Consider the following 22,061-nt stretch of genomic DNA (forward strand, 5'->3'; position numbering starts at 1 on the left):
ATTGGATCATCATACCATTGTTATTGGATCATCATACCATTGTTATTGGATCGGGATGCCATTGTTATTGGATCATCATACCATTGTTATTGGATCATGATACCATTGTTATTGGATCGTGATGCCATTATTATTGGATCATCATACCATTGTTATTGGATCATCATACCATTGTTTTTGGATCATCATACCATTGTTATTGGATCGGGATGCCATTGTTATTGGATCATCATACCATTGTTATTGGATCTTGATGCCACTGTTATTGGATCGTGATGCCATTATTATCAGATCATGATGCTATTTTATCAGATCAGGATACCATTGCTATGATATTGATTTAATTGCATCGATTACACTATGCTACTATGCTGTAGCTAACAAATAAGTAGTCCCTGAAGAAAATTCCAGGCCCCTGCCGAAAATCAAATGATTGGTTCCCAAATCCCTGAATCCTGTGAGACAATCAGTGTAATGTTGTTGTGTTGTGTTGCAGACATTATGACTTCAACCTGGACAAGACATTGTATGTCTTCACTGCTGGCCGGTACGAGTTTTCAAACAAGGGCGTGGACATATTTATAGAGTCACTGGCTCGACTGAACCATTATTTGAAGGTATTGTAAAACATTTAATTTTCGAATATGTTTATGTCTTACAGCATATTCTGTCATACATTCATCTGTATAATGGTAGCTTTTGTCAACATTTACTCTGAAACCAAAAGATGATGCCATTTGTATTGTGCTATGTATTTATACAAGATGTTCCACATCCATGTTGTATATGACTTATCTTCCCCATGTCTTGTGTCATGCTTATCTTCCACCTATGTATTTTGGATGTCTTATCTTCCCCTGAGTATTGTATAAGACCTATCTTCCCCTATATATTGTGTAAGATTTATCTTCCCCTGTGTATTGTATAAGAGTTATCTTCCCCTATGTATTGTGTAAGATTTATCTTCCCCTGTGTATTGTATAAGACTTATCTACCCCTGTGTATTGTATAAGACTTATCTTCCCCTGTGTATTGTATAAGACTTATCTTCCCCTGTGTATTGTATAAGACTTATCTTCCCCTGTGTATTGTATCAGACTTATCTTCCCCTATGTATTGTATCAGACTTATTTTCCCCTGTGTATTGTATGACTTACCTTCCCCTGTGTATTGTATAAGACTTATCTTCCCCTGTGTATTGTATAAGACTTATTTCCCCCTGTGTGTTGTATAAGACTTATTTTCCCCTGTGTATTGTATAAGACTTATCTTCCCCTGTGTATTGTATAAGACTTATCTTCCCCTATGTATTATATAAGACTTATCTTCCCCTGTGTGTTGTATAAGACTTATTTCCCCCTGTGTGTTGTATAAGACTTATCTTCCCCTATGTATTGTATAAGACTTATCTTCCCCTGTGTATTGTATAAGACTTATTTCCCCCTGTGTGTTGTATAAGACTTATTTCCCCCTGTGTGTTGTATGACTTACCTTCCCCTGTGTATTGTATAAGACTTATCTTCCCCTGTGTATTGTATAAGACTTATCTTCCCCTATGTATTGTATAAGACTTATTTCCCCTGTGTGTTGTATAAGACTTATTTTCCCCTGTGTATTGTATGACTTATCTTCCCCTGTGTATTGTATAAGACTTATCTTCCCCTGTGTATTGTATAAGACTTATCTTCCCCTGTGTATTGTATAAGACTTATTTTCCCCTGTGTATTGTATAAGACTTATCTTCCCCTGTGTATTGTATAAGACTTATCTTCCCCTGTGTATTGTATGACTTACCTTCCCCTGTGTATTGTATAAGACTTATCTTCCCCTATGTATTGTATAAGACTTATCTTCCCCTATGTATTGTATAAGACTTATTTCCCCCTGTGTGTTGTATAAGACTTATTTTCCCCTGTGTATTGTATGACTTACCTTCCCCTGTGTATTGTATAAGACTTATCTTCCCCTGTGTATTGTATAAGACTTATCTTCCCCTGTGTATTGTATAAGACTTATTTCCCCTGTGTGTTGTATAAGACTTATCTTCCCCTGTGTATTGTATAAGACTTATCTTCCCCTGTGTATTGTATAAGACTTATCTTCCCCTATGTATTGTATAAGACTTACCTTCCCCTGTGTATTGTATAAGACTTACCTTCCCCTGTGTATTGTATAAGACTTACCTTCCCCTGTGTGTTGTATAAGACTTATTTTCCCCTGTTTATTGTATGACTTACCTTCCCCTGTGTATTGTATAAGACTTATCTTCCCCTGTGTATTGTATAAGACTTATCTTCCCCTGTGTATTGTATAAGACTTATCTTCCCCTGTGTATTGTATAAGACTTATCTTCCCCTGTGTATTGTATAAGACTTATCTTCCCCTGTGTATTGTATAAGACTTATCTTCCCCTGTGTATTGTATAAGACTTATCTTCCCTGTGTGTATTGTATAAGACTTATTTCCTATTTTATAAGACTGTGTATTGTATAAGACTTATCTTCCCCTGTGTATTGTATAAGACTTATCTTCCCCTGTGTATTGTATAAGACTTATCTTCCCCTGTGTATTGTATAAGACTTATCTTCCCTATGTATTGTATAAGACTTATTTTCCCCTGTGTATTGTATAAGACTTATCTTCCCTGTGTATTGTATAAGACTTATCTTCCCCTGTGTATTGTATAAGACTTATCTTCCCCTGTGTATTGTATAAGACTTATTTCCCCTGTGTGTTGTATAAGACTTATTTTCCCCTGTGTATTGTATAAGACTTATTTTCCCCTGTGTATTGTATAAGACTTATCTTCCCCTGTGTGTTGTATAAGACTTATCTTCCCCTGTGTATTGTATAAGACTTATCTTCCCCTGTGTATTGTATAAGACTTATTTCCCCTGTGTGTTGTATAAGACTTATCTTCCCCTGTGTATTGTATAAGACTTATCTTCCCCTGTGTATTGTATAAGACTTATTTCCCCCTGTGTGTTGTATAAGACTTATCTTCCCCTGTGTATTGTATAAGACTTATCTTCCCCTGTGTATTGTATAAGACTTATCTTCCCCTGTGTATTGTATAAGACTTATCTTCCCCTGTGTATTGTATAAGACTTATCTTCCCCTGTGTATTGTATAAGACTTATCTTCCCCTGTGTATTGTATAAGACTTATCTTCCCCCTGTGTATTGTATAAGACTTATCTTCCTTTATCCCCCTGTGTTATATAACTTATCTTCCCTGTGTATTGTATAAGACTTATCTTCCCCTGTGTGTTGTATAAGACTTATCTTCCCCTGTGTATTGTATAAGACTTATCTTCCCCTGTGTATTGTATAAGACTTATCTTCCCCTGACTGTGTTTATTTCCCCTGTATAAGACTTATTGTTCCCTTCTGTGTATTGTATAAGACTTATCTTCCCCTGTGTATTGTATAAGACTTATCTTCCCCTGTGTATTGTATAAGACTTATTTCTTCTTCCCCTGTGTATTGTATATAAGACTTATCTTCCCTGTGTGTTGTATAAGACTTATTTTCCCCTGTGTATTGTGTGTTGTATAAGACTTATCTTCCCTGTGTATTGTATAAGACTTATCTTCCCTGTGTATTGTATAAGACTTATCTTGTGTTGTATAAGACTTATCTTCCCCTGTGTGTATTGTATAAGACTTATCTTCCCTGTGTGTTGTATAAGACTTATCTTCCCTATGTGTATTGTATAAGACTTATCTTATCCCCTGTGTATTGTATAAGACTTATCTTCCCCTGTGTATTGTATAAGACTTATTGTATAAGACTTCCCCTGTGTATTGTATAAGACTTACTTCCCTGTGTATTGTATTTATATTGTATGACCTGTGTATTGTATAAGACTTATCTTCCCTGTGTATTGTATAAGACTTATCTTCCCTGTGTGTATTGTATAAGACTTATCTTCCCCTGTGTATTGTATAAGACTTATCTTCCCCTGTGTATTGTATAAGACTTATCTTCCCTGTGTATTGTATAAGACTTATCTTCCCCTGTGTATTGTATAAGACTTATTCCCTGTGTATTGTATAAGACTTATTTTCCCTGTGTATTGTATAAGACTTATATCTTCCCCCCTGTGTGTTGTATAAGACTTATCTTCCCCTGTGTATTGTATGAAGACTTTCCCCTGTGTATTGTATAAGACTTCCCCTGTGTATTGTATAAGACTTATCTTCCCCTGTGTATTGTATAAGACTTATCTTCCCCTGTGTATTGTATAAGACTTATTTTCCCCTGTGTATTGTATAAGACTTATCTTCCCCTGTGTATTGTATAAGACTTATCTTCCCCTGTGTATTGTATAAGACTTATCTTCCCCTGTGTATTGTATAAGACTTATCTTCCCCTGTGTATTGTATAAGACTTATCTTCCCCTGTGTATTGTATAAGACTTATCTTCCCCTGTGTATTGTATAAGACTTATCTTCCCTGTGTATTGTATAAGACTTATCTTCCCCTGTGTATTGTATAAGACTTATCTTCCTGTGTATTGTATAAGACTTATCTTCCCCTGTGTGTTGTATAAGACTTATCTTCCCCTGTGTATTTTATAAGACTTATCTTCCCCTGTGTATTGTATAATACTTATTTCCCCCGTGTATTGTATAAGACTTATCTCCCTTGTGTATTGTATAAGACTTATCTTCCCTGTGTATTGTATAAGACTTATCTTCCCTGTGTATTGTATAAGACTTATTGTTAAGACCCTGTGTGTATTGTATAAGACTTATCTTCCTGTGTATTGTATAAGACTTATCTTCCCCTGTGTATTGTATAAGACTTATCTTCCCCTGTGTATTGTATAAGACTTATCTTCCCCTGTGTATTGTATAAGACTTATTTCCCCTGTGTATTGTATAAGACTTATTTTCCCTGTGTTTGTATAAGACTTATCTTCCCCTGTGTATTGTATAAGACTTATCTTCCCTGTGTGTTGTATAAGACTTATCTTCCCTGTGTATTGTATAAGACTTATTTCCCCTGTGTGTTGTATAAGACTTCTTTCCTTGTGTGTGTGTATTGTTATCTTCCCCTGTGTATTGTATGTAGACTTATTTCCTGTGTGTGTATAAGACTTATCTTCCCCTGTGTAAGTATGACTATCTTCCCCTGTGTGTGTATAAGACTTATCTTCCCTGTGTGTTGTATAAGACTTATCTTCCCTGTGTGTTGTATAAGACTTATCTTCCCTGTGTATTGTATAAGACTTATCTTCCTGTGTGTAAGACTTATCTTCCCCTGTGTATTGTATGGGACTTATCTTCCCTGTGTGTTGTATAAGACTTATCTTCCCTCTGTGTATTTGTATAAGACTTATGTTCCCCCTGTGTATAAGACTTATCTTCCCCTGTGTGTGTGTATAAGACTTATCTTCCCTGTGTGTTGTATAAGACTTATCTTCCCCTGTGTGTTGTAAGACTTCTTCCCTGTGTATTGTGTGTGACTTATTTCCCCTGTGTGTTGTATAAGACTTATCTTCCCTGTGTGTGTATTGTTATCTTCCCTGTGTGTGTCTTCCTTCCTGTGTGTTGTATAAGACTTATTTCCTGTGTATTGTATAAGACTTATCTTGTCTTCCTGTGTGTTGTATTCCACTTGTCTTCCCTGTGTATTGTATAAGTGTTATCTTCCCTGTGTGTTGTATAAGACTTATCTTCCTGTGTGTGTGTGTCTTCCCTGTAAGTGTTATCTTCCTGTGTGTGTGTGTGTTGTGTCTTCCTTCCTGTGTTATGTATGTGACTGTATTTCCCCTGTGTGTGTATTCCACTTATTGTGTGTTTGTCTTCCTGTGTGTGTGTGTGTGTTATGTTTGTGTGTGTGTTGTGTCCACTCTGTGTTATGTTCTGTGTTTTCCTGTGTGTTGTGTGTTGTCCTGTGTGTTGTGTGTGTGTGTATGTTCCTGTGTGTGTGTGTGTCTTCCTGTGTGTCCTGTGTGTGTGTGTCCTGTGTGTTCTTGTGTGTGTGTGTGTGTGTTGTTCCACTGTGTGTGTGTGTGTGTCCTGTGTGTGTGTGTCTCCTCCTGTGTGTTTGTGTGTCCTGTGTCTGTTTCTGTGTGTGTGTGTGTGTCTTCCTGTGTGTCTGTGTCTCTGTCCTGTGTGTGTGTGTGTGTGTCTGTGTGTGTGTGTTGTCTGTCTTCCTGTGTGTGTCTTCCTGTGTGTTGTGTTGTGTGTGTCCTCCTGTGTGTTCCTGTGTGTGTGTGTCCTGTGTCCTGTGTGTGTGTGTGTCTTCCTGTGTGTGTGTGTGTGTGTTCCTGTGTGTGTGTGTCTTCCTGTGTGTTGTGTCCTGTGTGTGTGTCCTGTGTGTGTGTGTGTGTGTCATGTGTGTTGTGTGTGTGTCTTCCTGTGTGTTGTGTGTGTGTGTGTGTGTGTTCCTGTGTGTCTTCCTGTGTGTCTTGTGTTCCCTGTGTGTGTGTGTTGTGTTTCCTGTGTGTGTGTCTTCCCTGTGTGTGTGTGTGTCTTCTGTGTGTGTGTGTTGTGTCTTGTCTTCCATGTGTGTCTTGTGTCTTCCTGTCTGTCCTGTGTGTGTGTGTGTTCCTGTGTGTGTGTCTTCCTGTGTGTGTGTCTTGTGTCCTGTGTGTGTGTGTGTGTCTTCCTCCTGTGTGTGTTCCTGTGTGTCTTCCTTCCTGTGTGTTGTGTCTGTGTGTGTGTCTTCCCTGTGTGTGTGTCCTGTGTGTCTGTTCCATGTCCTTGTGTAGTGTGTGTGTCTTCCTGTGTCTGTGTGTGTGTGTGTGTTTCCTGTGTGTGTGTTTCCTGACTGTCTTCCTGTGTTTCCTGTGTGTGTTGTCTATCTTCCTGTGTGTGTGTGTCTTCCTGTGTGTGTTGTTGTGTTCCATGTCCATCTTCCTTCTGTGTGTGTGTCCTTCCTGTGTGTGTGTGTGTTCCATGTGTGTTGTTGTCTTCCTGTGTGTTGTGTGACTGTGTGTTCCATGTGTGTGTGTTCTTCCTGTGTTTCCATGTGTCTTCCTGTGTGTGTGTGTGTGTGTCTTCCCTTGTGTGTGTTCCTTGTGTGTGTGTGTGTTGTCTGTGTGTGTGTGTCCCTGTGTGTGTGTGTCTTCCATGTGTGTGTGTGTTCCCTCTTCCTTCCTGTGTGTGTGTGTGTTCCTGTGTGTGTTCCTGTGTGTCTTCCACTGTGTGTGTGTCTTCCTGTGTGTGTGTGTTCCCTGTGTGTTGTGTGTGTGTGTGTGTGTGTTTGTGTGTGTGTCTTCCTGTGTGTGTATAAGACTTTGTGTGGTGTGTTGTGTCTGTGTTCCTGTGTGTGTTGTGTTCCATGTGTGTGTTGTCCATGTGTGTGTGACTTCCTGTGTGTTGTGTCTTCCTGTGTGTTGTGTCTTCCTGTGTGTGTGTGTCTGTCTGTCTTCCCTGTGTGTTGTATAAGACTGTCTTCCCCATGTGTGTGTGTAAGACTTATCTTCCTGTGTGTGTGTAAGTATATCTTCCCCCTGTGTGTTGTAAGACTTATCTTCCCTGTGTGTTGTATAAGACTTATTCCCTGTGTTGTATAAGACTTATCTTTCCCTGTGTGTTGTATAAGACTTATCTTCCCTGTGTGTTGTATAAGACTTATCTTCCCCTGTGTATTGTATAAGACTTATCTTCCCCTGTGTGTATAAGACTTATCTTCCCCTGTGTGTTGTATAAGACTTATCTTCCCCATGTGCATGTATAAGACTTATCTTCCCCTGTGTATTGTATAAGACTTATCTTCCCTGTGTATTGTATAAGACTTATCTTCCCTGTGTGTTGTATAAGACTTATTTCCCCTGTGTGTATTGTATAAGACTTATCTTCCCCTGTGTATTGTATAAGACTTATCTTCCCCTGTATTGTATAAGACTTATCTTCCCCTGTGTATTGTATAAGACTTATTTCCTGTGTGTTGTATAAGACTTATCTTCCCTGTGTATTGTATAAGACTTATCTTCCCCTGTGTATTGTATGACTTTATCTTCCCTGTGTATTGTATAAGACTTATCTTCCCCTGTGTATTGTATAAGACTTATCTTCCCCTGTGTGTTGTATAAGACTTATTTTCCCCTGTGTGTTGTATAAGACTTATCTTCCCCTGTGTTATATGACTTACCTTCCCTGTGTGTATAAGACTTATCTTCCCCTGTGTATTGTATAAGACTTATCTTCCCCTGTGTATTGTATAAGACTTATTTCCCCCTGTGTGTTGTATAAGACTTATCTTCCCCTGTGTATTGTATAAGACTTATCTTCCCCTGTGTATTGTATAAGACTTATCTTCCCCTGTGTATTGTATAAGACTTACCTTCCCCTGTGTATTGTATAAGACTTACCTTCCCCTGTGTATTGTATAAGACTTACCTTCCCCTGTGTGTTGTATAAGACTTATTTTCCCCTGTGTATTGTATGACTTACCTTCCCCTGTGTATTGTATAAGACTTATCTTCCCCTGTGTATTGTATAAGACTTATCTTCCCCTGTGTATTGTATAAGACTTATCTCCCCTGTGTATTGTATAAGACTTATCTTCCCCTGTGTATTGTATAAGACTTATCTTCCCTGTGTGTATTGTATAAGACTTATCTTCCCTGTGTATTGTATAAGACTTATTTCCCCCGTGTATTTTATAAGACTTATCTTCCCCTGTGTATTGTATATGACTTATCTTCCCCTGTGTATTGTATAAGACTTATCTTCCCCTGTGTATTGTATCAGACTTATCTTCCCCTATGTATTGTATAAGACTTATTTTCCCTGTGTGTTGTATGACTTATTTTCCCCTGTGTATTGTATAAGACTTATCTTCCCCTGTGTATGTATCAGACTTATCTTCCCCTGTGTGTTGTATAAGACTTATTTTCCCTGTGTATTGTATAAGACTTATCTTCCCCTGTGTGTTGTATAAGACTTATCTTCCCTGTGTGTATTGTATAAGACTTATCTTCCCCTGTGTGTTGTATAAGACTTATTTCCCTGTGTGTTGTATAAGACTTATCTTCCCCTATGTATTGTATAGACTTATCTTCCCTGTGTATGTGTAAGACTTATTTCCCCTGTGTGTTGTATAAGACTTATTTCCTGTGTGTTGTATGACTTACCTTCCCTGTGTATTGTATAAGACTTATCTTCCCCTGTGTATTGTATGACTTTATCTTCCCTATGTATTGTATAAGACTTATTTCCCTGTGTGTTGTATAAGACTTATTTTCCCTGTGTGTTGTATGTGTTATAAGACTTCCCCTGTGTGTGTGTATAAGACTTATCTTCCCTGTGTTATTGTATAAGACTTATCTTCCCCTGTGTATTGTATATAAGACTGTGTGTGTATGACTTCCCTGTGTATTGTGTGTGTACTTGTAAGACTTATGTTCCCTGTGTGTTGTATAAGACTTATCTTCCCCTGTGTGTATTGTATGTGACTTATCCTTCCCTGTGTGTGTGTGTGTTCTGTATTTCCTTGTAAGACTTATCTTCCACTGTGTGTGTGTCTTCCCTGTGTGTTGTATAAGACTGTATCTTCCTGTGTATTGTGTGTGTTGTCTTCCCTGTGTATTGTATAAGACTTATCTTCCCCTGTGTATTGTATAAGACTTATCTTCCCTGTGTGTTGTGTGTCTTATCTTCCCTGTGTGTGACTTATTTATCCCTGTGTATTGTATAAGACTTATCTTCCTGTGTGTGTATTGACTATGTGTTCCCTTGTGTGTGTGTATCTTCCTCCTGTGTTTGTATAAGACTTATCTTCCTGTGTATTGTATAAGACTTATCTTCCCCTGTGTATTGTATAAGACTTCCTGTGTATTGTATATGACCTATCTTCCTGTGTGTTGTATAAGACTTATCTTCCCTGTGTATTGTATAAGACTTATCTTCCTGTGTGTGTATAAGATGTGTCTTCCCTGTGTATTGTATAAGACTTACCTTCCCCTGTGTATTGTATAAGACTTACCTTCCCTCCTGTGTTCCTTCCCTATATTCCATGACTTATCTTCCCTGTGTGTGTGTATAAGACTTATCTTCCCCTGTGTATTGTATAAGACTTATCTCCCCTGTGTGTTGTATAAGACTCTATCTTCCCCTGTGTATTGTATAAGACTTATCTTCCCTGTGTGTATATGACTTATTTTCCCCTGTGTGTTGTATAAGACTTATCTTCCCCTGTGTATTGTATAAGACTTATCTTCCCCTGTGTATTGTATAAGACTTATCTTCCCCTGTGTGTTGTATAAGACTTATCTTCCCCTGTGTATTGTATAAGACTTATCTTCCCTGTGTATTGTATATAAGACTTCCCTGTGTGTGTGTATTCCCTATGTGTGTTGTATAAGACTTACCTTCCCCTGTGTGTTGTATAAGACTTGTGTTTGTGTCCCCTGTGTGTGTGTGGCTTTCCTGTGTATTAGTCTTCCCTGTGTATTGTATGAGACTTATCTTCCCCTGTGTATTGTATAAGACTTATCTTCCCTGTGTGTGTATGTCCCCTGTCTTCCCTGTGTATATAAGACTTATCTTCCCCTGTGTATTGTATAAGACTTATCTTCCCCTGTGTGTTGTATAAGACTTATATCTTCCCTATGTGTATTGTATAAGACTTATCTTCCCTGTGTGTATTGTATAAGACTTCCCATCTCCCCTGTGTATTGTATATAGACTTGTCTTCCCTGTGTATTGTATAAGACTTATCTTCCCTGTGTATTGTATAAGACTTATCTTCCCCTGTGTATTGTATAAGACTTATCTTCCCCTGTGTATTGTATAAGACTTATCTTCCCTGTGTGTTGTATAAGACTTATCTTCCTGTGTATTGTATAAGACTTATCTTCCCCTGTGTATTGTATAAGACTTATCTTCCCCTGTGTATTGTATGTTATCTTCCCCTGTGTATTGTATAAGACTTATGTCCCTGTTGTATAAGACTTATTTCCCCTGTGTGTTTGTATAAGACTTATCTTCCCCTGTGTATTGTATAAGACTTATCTTCCCCTGTGTATTGTATAAGACTTATCTTCCCCTGTGTATTGTATAAGACTTATCTTCCCCTGTGTATTGTATAAGACTTATCTTCCCTGTGTATTGTATAAGACTTATCTTCCCTGTGTATTGTATAAGACTTATACTTCCCTTCCCCTGTGTATTGTATGTTGTTTATCTTCCCCTGTGTATTGTATAAGACTTATCTTCCCTGTGTATTGTATAAGACTTATCTTCCCTGTGTATTGTATAAGACTTATCTTCCCTGTGTGTTGTATAAGACTTATCTTCCCCTGTGTGTTGTATAAGACTTATCCTTCCCCTGTGTTTGTATAAGACTTATCTTCCTGTGTATTGTATAAGACTTATCTTCCCTGTGTATTGTATAAGACTTATCTTCCCCTGTGTGTTGTATAAGACTTATCTTCCTGTGTGTATTGTATAAGACTTATCTTCCCTGTGTATTGTATAAGACTTATCTTCCCTGTGTATTGTATAAGACTTACCTTCCCTGTGTATTGTATAAGACTTATCTTCCCTGTGTGTATGACTTATCTTCCCTGTGTATTGTGTAAGACTTCCCCCCCTGTGTTGTATAAGACTGTATGTGTCTTCCTGTGTGTTGTATAAGACTTATCTTCCCTGTGTGTATTGTATAAGACTTATCTTCCCTGTGTATTGTATAAGACTTATCTTCCCTGTGTGTGTGTATAAGACTTGTCTTCCCTGTGTGTTGTATAAGACTTATCTTCCCCTGTGTGTTGTATAAGACTTATCTTCCCCTGTGTGTTGTATAAGACTTATCTTCCTGTGTATTGTCCCTACCTGTGTGTTGTATAAGACTTACCTTCCCCTGTGTATTGTATGGCTGTCTTATCTGTGTGTGTGTGTGTATTGTATAAGACTTATTATCTTCCCCTGTGTGTTGTATCCTTGTGTGTGTGTTATTTCTGTGTGTGTGTATAAGACTGTATCTTCCCCTGTGCTTTGTATGTGACTGTACCTTCCTGTGTGTGTTGTCTTCCCTGTGTGTGTATCTTCCCTGTGTGTTGTATGTGACTTACTTCCTGTGTATTGTATAAGACTGTGTGTTCTGTATGTGTGTGTGTCTTCCCTACTGTGTGTGTGTGTGTAAGACTGTCTTCCCTGTGTGTTGTTGTATGTGTATAAGACTTATTCCCTGTGTGTTGTGTGACTTATCTTCCCCTGTGTATTGTATAAGACTTATCTTCCCTGTGTATTGTATAAGACTTATCTTCCTGTGTATTGTATAAGACTTATCTCCTTTGTGTATTGTATAAGACTTATCTCCTCTGTGTATTGTATAAGACTTATCTTCCCCTGTGTATTGTATAAGACTTCTCTTCCTCTGTGTATTGTATAAGACTTATCTCCCCTGTGTATTGTATAAGACTTATCTTCCCCTGTGTATTGTATAAGACTTATCTTCCCCTGTGTATTGTATAAGACTTATCTTCCCCTGTGTATTGTATAAGACTTACCTTCCCCTGTGTATTGTATAAGACTTATCTTCCCCTGTGTATTGTATAAGACTTATCTTCCCCTGTGTATTGTATAAGACTTATTTCCCCTGTGTGTTGTATAAGACTTATCTTCCCCTGTGTATTGTATAAGACTTATCTTCCCCTGTGTATTGTATAAGACTTACCTTCCCCTATGTATTGTATAAGACTTACCTTCCCCTGTGTATTGTATAAGACTTACCTTCCCCTGTGTATTGTATAAGACTTACCTTCCCCTGTGTGTTGTATAAGACTTATTTTCCCCTGTGTATTGTATGACTTACCTTCCCCTGTGTATTGTATAAGACTTATCTTCCCCTGTGTATTGTATAAGACTTATCTTCCCCTGTGTATTGTATAAGACTTATCTTCCCCTGTGTATTGTATAAGACTTATCTTCCCCTATGTATTGTATAAGACTTATCTTCCCCTGTGTATTGTATAAGACTTATCTTCCCCTGTGTATTTTATAAGACTTATCTTCCCCTGTGTATTGTATATGACTTACCTTCCCCTGTGTTTTGTATAAGACTTATCTCCCTTGTGTATTGTATAAGACTTATCTCCTCTGTGTATTGTATAAGACTTATCTTCCCCTGTGTATTGTATAAGACTTCTCTTCCTCTGTGTATTGTATAAGACTTATCTCCCCTGTGTATTGTATAAGACTTGTCTCCCAGTTTATTGTATAAGACTTATCTTCCCCTGTGTATTGTATAAGACTTATCTTCCCCTGTGTATTGTATAAGACTTATCTTCCCCTGTGTATTGTATAAGACTTATCTTCCCTGTGTATTGTATAAGACTTATCTTCCCCTGTGTATTTTATAAGACTTATCTCCTCGTCTATTGTATAAGACTTATCTCCCCCTGTGGATTATGTAAGACTTATCTTCCCCTGTGTATTGTATAAGACTTATCTCCCCGTGTTTTGCATCAGGCTTCAGGAAGTGACATGACCGTGGTGGCATTCCTCATCCTTCCAGCCAAGACCAACAACTTCAACGTGGAGTCTCTCAGAGGGCAGGCTATTGCCAAACAGCTCCGGGAAACAGTGCAGCATGTACAGAACTCTGTCGGGAAGAGGATGTTTGAAATCTGTTTAAGGTACAAGTGTGTTGTTACAGAGGCAGATATGATGTGTTTCTGTATGTTACAGAGAATGTAGTGAATCATGCCTGTATGTTACAGAGGCAGTACTGATGTGTGTCTGTATATTACAAAGACAGTACTGATGTGTGTCTGTATGTTACAGAGGCAGTACTGATGTGTGTCTGTATGTTACAGAGGCAGTACTGATGTGTGTCTGTATGTTACAGAGACAGTACTGATGTGTGTCTGTATGTTACAGAGGCAGTACTGATGTGTGTCTGTATATTACAGGAGCAGTACTGATCTGTGTCTATGTTACAGAGGCAGTACTGATATGTGTCTGTATGTTACAGAAGCAGTACTGATGTGTGTCTATATGTTACAGATGCAGTACTGATGTGTATCTATGTTACAGAGGCAGTACTGATGTGTGTCTGTATGTTACAGAGGCAGTACTGATGTGTGTCTGTATGTTACAGAGGCAGTACTGATGTGTTTCTGTATGTTACAGAGGCAGTACTGATGTGTGTCTGTATGTTACAGAGGCAGTACTGGTGTGTGTGTATGTTACAGGGGCAGTACTGATGTGTGTCTGTATGTTACAGGGACAGTACTGATGTGTGTCTGTATATTACAGAGGCAGTACTTATGTGTGTCTGTATGTTACAGATACAGTACTGATGTGTCTGTATGTTACAGAGGCAGTACTGATATGTGTCTGTATGTTACAGGAGCAGTACTGATGTGTGTCTATGTTCCACAGAGGGAGTACTGATGTGTGTCTGTATGTTACAGAGGCAGTACTGATGTGTGTCTGTATGTTACAGAGGCAGTAATGATGTGTGTCTGTATGTTACAGAGGCAGTACTGATGTGTGTGTGTGTCTGTATATTACAGAAGCAGTACTGATGTGTGTCTGTATGTTACAGATACAGTACTGATGTGTCTGTATGTTACAGAGGCAGTACTGATATGTGTCTGTATATTACATGAGCAGTACTGATGTGTGTCTATGTTCCACGGAGGGAGTACTGATGTGTGTCTGTATGTTACAGAGGCAGTACTGATGTGTGTCTGTATGTTACAGAAGCAGTACTGATGTGTGTCTGTATGTTACAGAGGCAGTACTGATGTGTGTCTATGTTACAGAGGCAGTACTGATGTGTGTCTATGTTACAGAGGCAGTACTGATGTGTTTCTGTATATTACAGGAGCAGTACTGATGTGTGTCTGTATGTTACAGAGGCAGTACTGATGTGTTTCTGTATGTTACAGAAGCAGTACTGATGTGTGTCTGTATGTTACAGATGCAGTACTGATGTGTGTCTATGTTACAGATGCAGTACTGATGTGTGTCTATGTTACAGAGGCAGTACTGATGTGTCTCTATGTTACAGAAGCAGTACTGATGTGTGTCTGTATGTTACAGAGGCAGTACTGATGTGTGTCTGTATGTTACAGAGACAGTCCTGATGTGTGTCTGTATGTTACAGAGGCAGTACTGATGTGTGTCTGTATATTACAGGAGCAGTACTGATATGTGTCTGTATGTTACAGAAGCAGTACTGATGTGTGTCTGTATGTTACAGAAGCAGTACTGATGTGTGTCTGTATGTTACAGAGGCAGTACTGATGTGTGTCTGTATGTTACAGAGACAGTCCTGATGTGTGTCTGTATGTTACAGAGACAGTCCTGATGTGTGTCTATGTTACAGAGGCAGTACTGATATGTGTCTGTATGTTACAGAAGCAGTACTGATGTGTGTCTGTATGTTACAGATGCAGTACTGATGTGTATCTATGTTACAGAGGCAGTACTGATGTGTGTCTGTATGTTACAGAGGCAGTACTGATGTGTGTCTGTATGTTACAGAGGCAGTACTGATGTGTTTCTGTATGTTACAGAGGCAGTACTGATGTGTGTCTGTATGTTACAGAGGCAGTACTGGTGTGTGTGTATGTTACAGGGGCAGTACTGATGTGTGTCTGTATGTTACAGGGACAGTACTGATGTGTGTCTGTATATTACAGAGGCAGTACTTATGTGTGTCTGTATGTTACAGATACAGTACTGATGTGTCTGTATGTTACAGAGGCAGTACTGATATGTGTCTGTATGTTACAGGAGCAGTACTGATGTGTGTCTATGTTCCACAGAGGGAGTACTGATGTGTGTCTGTATGTTACAGAGGCAGTACTGATGTGTGTCTGTATGTTACAGAGGCAGTACTGATGTGTGTCTATGTTACAGATGCAGTACTGATGTGTGTCTGTATGTTACAGAGGCAGTACTGATGTGTGTCTGTATGTTACAGATGCAGTACTGATGTGTGTCTGTATGTTACAGATACAGTACTGATGTGTCTGTATGTTACAGAGGCAGTACTGATATGTGTCTGTATGTTACATGAGCAGTACTGATGTGTGTCTATGTTCCACGGAGGGAGTACTGATGTGTGTCTGTATGTTACAGATGCAGTACTGATGTGTGTCTATGTTACAGATGCAGTACTGATGTGTGTCTATGTTACAGAGGCAGTACTGATGTGTCTCTATGTTACAGAAGCAGTACTGATGTGTGTCTGTATGTTACAGAGGCAGTACTGATGTGTGTCTGTATGTTACAGAGACAGTCCTGATGTGTGTCTGTATGTTACAGAGGCAGTACTGATGTGTGTCTGTATATTACAGGAGCAGTACTGATATGTGTCTGTATGTTACAGAAGCAGTACTGATGTGTGTCTGTATGTTACAGAAGCAGTACTGATGTGTGTCTGTATGTTACAGAGGCAGTACTGATGTGTGTCTGTATGTTACAGAGACAGTCCTGATGTGTGTCTGTATGTTACAGAGACAGTCCTGATGTGTGTCTATGTTACAGAGGCAGTACTGATATGTGTCTGTATGTTACAGAAGCAGTACTGATGTGTGTCTGTATGTTACAGATGCAGTACTGATGTGTATCTATGTTACAGAGGCAGTACTGATGTGTGTCTGTATGTTACAGAGGCAGTACTGATGTGTGTCTGTATGTTACAGAGGCAGTACTGATGTGTTTCTGTATGTTACAGAGGCAGTACTGATGTGTGTCTGTATGTTACAGAGGCAGTACTGGTGTGTGTGTATGTTACAGGGGCAGTACTGATGTGTGTCTGTATGTTACAGGGACAGTACTGATGTGTGTCTGTATATTACAGAGGCAGTACTTATGTGTGTCTGTATGTTACAGATACAGTACTGATGTGTCTGTATGTTACAGAGGCAGTACTGATATGTGTCTGTATGTTACAGGAGCAGTACTGATGTGTGTCTATGTTCCACAGAGGGAGTACTGATGTGTGTCTGTATGTTACAGAGGCAGTACTGATGTGTGTCTGTATGTTACAGAGGCAGTACTGATGTGTGTCTGTATGTTACAGAGGCAGTACTGATGTGTGTCTGTATATTACAGAAGCAGTACTTATGTGTGTCTGTATGTTACAGATACAGTACTGATGTGTCTGTATGTTACAGAGGCAGTACTGATATGTGTCTGTATGTTACATGAGCAGTACTGATGTGTGTCTATGTTCCACGGAGGGAGTACTGATGTGTGTCTGTATGTTACAGAGGCAGTACTGATGTCTGTCTGTATGTTACAGAAGCAGTACTGATGTGTGTCTGTATGTTACAGAGGCAGTACTGATGTGTGTCTATGTTACAGAGGCAGTACTGATGTGTGTCTATGTTACAGAGGCAGTACTGATGTGTTTCTGTATATTACAGGAGCAGTACTGATGTGTGTCTGTATGTTACAGAGGCAGTACTGATATGTGTCTGTATGTTACAGAAGCAGTACTGATGTGTGTCTGTATGTTACAGAGGCAGTACTGATGTGTGTCTATGTTACAGATGCAGTACTGATGTGTGTCTATGTTACAGAGGCAGTACTGATGTGTGTCTGTATGTTACAGAGGCAGTACTGATCTGTCTGTATGTTACAGAGGCAGTACTGATGTGTGTCTGTATGTTACAGAGGCAGTACTGATGTGTGTCTGTATGTTACAGAGGCTGTACTGATGTGTGTCTGTATGTTACAGAGGCAGTACTGATGTGTGTCTGTATGTTACAGAGGCAGTACTGATGTGTGTCTGTATGTTACAGAGGCAGTACTTATGTGTTTCTGTATGTTACAGGGGCAGTACTGATGTGTGTCTGTATATGACAGTGGCAGTACTGATGTGTGTCTGTATGTCACAGAGGCAGTACTGATATGTGTCTGTATCTTGCAGAGGCAGTACTGATGTGTGTCTGTATGTTACAGGGGTAGTGCTGATGTGTGTCTATGTTACTGAGGCAGTACTGATGTGTGTCTGTATATTACAGATGCAGTACTGATGTGTGTCTGTATGTTACAGAGGCAGTACTGATGTGTGTCTGTATGTTACAGAGGCAGTACTGATGTGTGTCTATGTTACAGAGGCAGTACTGATGTGTGTCTGTATGTTACAGGAGCAGTACTGATGTGTGTCTGTATCTTAAAGAGGCAGTACTAATGTGTGTCTGTATATTACAGAGGCAGTACTGATGTGTGTCTGTATGTTACAGAGGCAGTACTGATGTGTGTCTGTATGTTACAGAGGCAGTACTGATGTGTGTCTGTTACAGAGGCAGTACTGATGTGTGTCTGTATGTTACAGAGGCAGTACTGATGTGTCTGTATGTTACAGAGACAGTACTGATGTGTGTTACAGAGGCAGTACTGATGTGTGTCTGTATATTACAGAGGCAGTACTGATGTGTCTGTATCTTACAGAGACACTACTGATGTGTGTCTATGTTACAGACGCCGTACTGATGTGTGTCTGTACGTTACAGAGGCAGTACTGATGTGTGTCTGTATGTTACAGGGGTAGCACTGATGTGTCTCTATGTTACAGAGGCAGTACTGATATGTGTCTGTATATTACAGAGGCAGTACTGATGTGTGTCTGTATGTTACAGAGGCAGTACTGATGTGTGTCTGTATATTACAGAGGCAGTACTGATGTGTGTCTGTATGTTACAGAGGCAGTACTGATGTGTGTCTGTATATTACAGAGGCAGTACTGATGTGTGTCTATGTTACAGAGGCAGTACTGATGTGTGTCTGTATGTTACAGAGGCATTACTGATGTGTGTCTGTATGTTACAGAGGCAGTACTGATGTGTGTCTATGTTACAGAGACAGTACTGATGTGTGTCTGTATATTACAGGAGCAGTACTGATGTGTGTCTGTACGTTACAGAGGCAGTACTGATGTGTGTCTGTATGTTACAGGGGTAGCACTGATGTGTCTCTATGTTACAGAGGCAGTACTGATATGTGTCTGTATATTACAGAGGCAGTACTGATGTGTGTCTGTATGTTACAGAGGCAGTACTGATGTGTGTCTGTATATTACAGAGGCAGTACTGATGTGTGTCTGTATGTTACAGAGGCAGTACTGATGTGTTTCTGTATGTTACAGAGGCAGTACTGATGTGTGTCTGTATGTTACAGAGGCAGTACTGATGTGTGTCTGTATGTTACAGAGGCAGTACTGATGTGTGTCTGTATGTTACAGGAGCAGTACTGATGTGTGTCTGTATGTTACAGAAGCAGTACTGATGTGTGTCTGTATGTTACAGAGGCAGTACTGATGTATGTTACAGAGGCAGTACTGATGTGTGTCTGTATGTTACAGAGGCAGTACTGATGTGTGTCTATGTTACAGATGCCGTACTGATGTGTGTCTGTATGTTACAGAGACACTACTGATGTGTGTCTATGTTACAGACGCCGTACTGATGTGTGTCTGTACGTTACAGAGGCAGTACTGATGTGTGTCTGTATGTTACAGAGGCAGTACTGATGTGTGTCTGTATGTTACAGAGGCAGTACTGATGTGTGTCTGTATGTTACAGAGGCAGTACTGATGTGTTTCTGTATGTTACAGAGGCAGTACTGATGTGTGTCTGTATGTTACAGAGGCAGTACTGATGTGTGTCTGTATGTTACAGAGGCAGTACTGATGTGTTTCTGTATGTTACAGAGGCAGTACTGATGTGTTTCTGTATGTTACAGAGGCAGTACTGATGTGTGTCTGTATGTTACAGGAGCAGTACTGATGTGTGTCTGTATGTTACAGAGGCAGTACTGATGTGTTTCTGTATGTTACAGGAGCAGTACTGATGTGTGTTTGTATGTTACTGAAGCAGTACTGATGTGTGTCTGTATGTTACAGAGGCAGTACTGATGTGTGTCTGTATATTGCAGAGACAGTACTTATGTGTGTCTGTATGTTACAGATACAGTACTGATGTGTCTGTATGTTACAGAGGCAGTACTGATGTGTGTCTGTATGTTACAGGAGCAGTACTGATGTGTGTCTATGTTCCACAGAGGGAGTACTGATGTGTGTCTGTATTTTACAGAGGCAGTACTGATGTGTGTCTGTATGTTACAGAGGCAGTACTGATGTGTGTCTGTATGTTACAGAGGCAGTACTGATGTGTGTCTGTATGTTACAGGAGCAGTACTGATGTGTGTCTGTATGTTACAGAAGCAGTACTGATGTGTGTCTGTATGTTACAGAGGCAGTACTGATGTGTGTTACAGAGGCAGTACTGATGTGTGTCTGTATGTTACAGAGGCAGTACTGATGTGTGTCTGTATGTTACAGAGGCAGTACTGATGTGTCTCTATGTTACAGAGGGAGTACTGATGTGTGTCTGTATGTTACAGAGGCAGTACTGATGTGTGTCTGTATGTTACAGAGGCAGTACTGATGTGTGTCTGTATGTTACAGAGGCAGTACTTATGTGTTTCTGTATGTTAAAGAGGCAGTACTGATGTGTGTCTGTATGTTACAGAGGCAGTACTGATATGTGTCTGTATGTTAGAGAAGCTGTACTGATGTGTGTCTGTATGTTACTGAGGCAGTACTGATGTGTGTCTGTATGTTACAGAGGCAGTACTGATGTGTGTCTATGTTACAGAGCGCCTGATGTGTCTGTATGTACTGATGTGTGTCTGTATGCGTTACAGACGCCGTACTGATGTGTGTCTGTACGTTACAGAGGCAGTACTAATGTGTGTCTGTATGTTACAGGGGTAGCACTGATGTGTCTCTATGTTACAGAGGCAGTACTGATGTGTGTCTGTATATTACAGAGGCAGTACTGATGTGTGTCTGTATGTTACAGAGGCAGTACTGATGTGTGTCTGTATATTACAGAGGCAGTACTGATGTGTGTCTGTATGTTACAGAAGCAGTACTGATGTGTGTCTGTATGTTACAGAGGCAGTACTGATGTGTGTTACAGAGGCAGTACTGATGTGTGTCTGTATGTTACAGAGGCAGTACTGATGTGTGTCTGTATGTTACAGAGGCAGTACTGATGTGTCTCTATGTTACAGAGGGAGTACTGATGTGTGTGTGTATGTTACAGAGGCAGTACTGATGTGTGTCTGTATGTTACAGAGGCAGTACTGATGTGTGTCTGTATGTTACAGAGGCAGTACTTATGTGTTTCTGTATGTTAAAGAGGCAGTACTGATGTGTGTCTGTATGTTACAGAGGCAGTACTGATATGTGTCTGTATGTTAGAGAAGCTGTACTGATGTGTGTCTGTATGTTACTGAGGCAGTACTGATGTGTGTCTGTATGTTACATGAGCAGTACTGATGTGTGTCTGTATGTTACAGAGGGAGTACTGATGTGTGTCTGTATATTACAGAGGCAGTACTGATGTGTGTCTGTATGTTACAGAGGCAGTACTGATGTGTTTCTGTATGTTACAGAGGCAGTACTGATGTGTGTCTGTATGTTACAGAGGCAGTACTGATGTGTGTATGTTACAGAGGCAGTACTGATGTGTGTCTGTATGTTACAGGAGCAGTACTGATGTGTGTCTGTATGTTACAGAAGCAGTACTGATGTGTGTCTGTATGTTACAGAGGCAGTACTGGTGTATGTTACAGGGGCAGTACTGATGTGTGTCTGTATGTTACAGAGGCAGTACTGATATGTGTCTGTATGTTAGAGAAGCTGTACTGATGTGTGTCTGTATGTTACTGAGGCAGTACTGATGTGTGTCTGTATGTTACAGAGGCAGTACTGATGTGTGTCTGTATGTTACAGAGGGAGTACTGATGTGTGTCTGTATATTACAGAGGCAGTACTGATGTGTGTCTGTATGTTACAGAGGCAGTACTGATGTGTGTCTGTATGTTACAGAGGCAGTACTGATGTGTTTCTGTATGTTACAGAGGCAGTACTGATGTGTGTCTGTATGTTACAGAGGCAGTACTGATGTGTGTCTGTATGTTACAGAGGCAGTACTGATGTGTGTCTGTATGTTACAGAGGCAGTACTGATGTGTGTCTGTATGTTACAGAGGCAGTACTGATGTGTTTCTATGTTACAGAGGCAGTACTGATGTGTGTCTGTATGTTACAGAGGCAGTACTGATGTGTG

The 22,061-nt window shown here is 39.7% G+C and overlaps 1 protein-coding gene across 1 annotated transcript in view; it reads left to right on the forward strand.

Annotated features, from left to right (window-relative positions):
* The window catches only part of LOC124281788 (glycogen [starch] synthase-like), a 49,311-nt gene that overhangs the window by 11,475 nt on the left and 15,775 nt on the right, over positions 1 to 22,061 (forward strand). Inside the window, exons 7-8 of the mRNA XM_046717773.1 lie at positions 497 to 617; positions 13,430 to 13,596. Coding sequence (XP_046573729.1) covers positions 497 to 617; positions 13,430 to 13,596 — 288 coding nt within the window. The remainder of the gene's footprint in view (positions 1 to 496; positions 618 to 13,429; positions 13,597 to 22,061) is intronic.

The sequence above is a fragment of the Haliotis rubra genome, unplaced genomic scaffold (genome assembly GCF_003918875.1).
Source record: "Haliotis rubra isolate DU_JTF1 unplaced genomic scaffold, ASM391887v1 Scf29, whole genome shotgun sequence".
NCBI lineage: Eukaryota > Metazoa > Mollusca > Gastropoda > Lepetellida > Haliotidae > Haliotis > Haliotis rubra.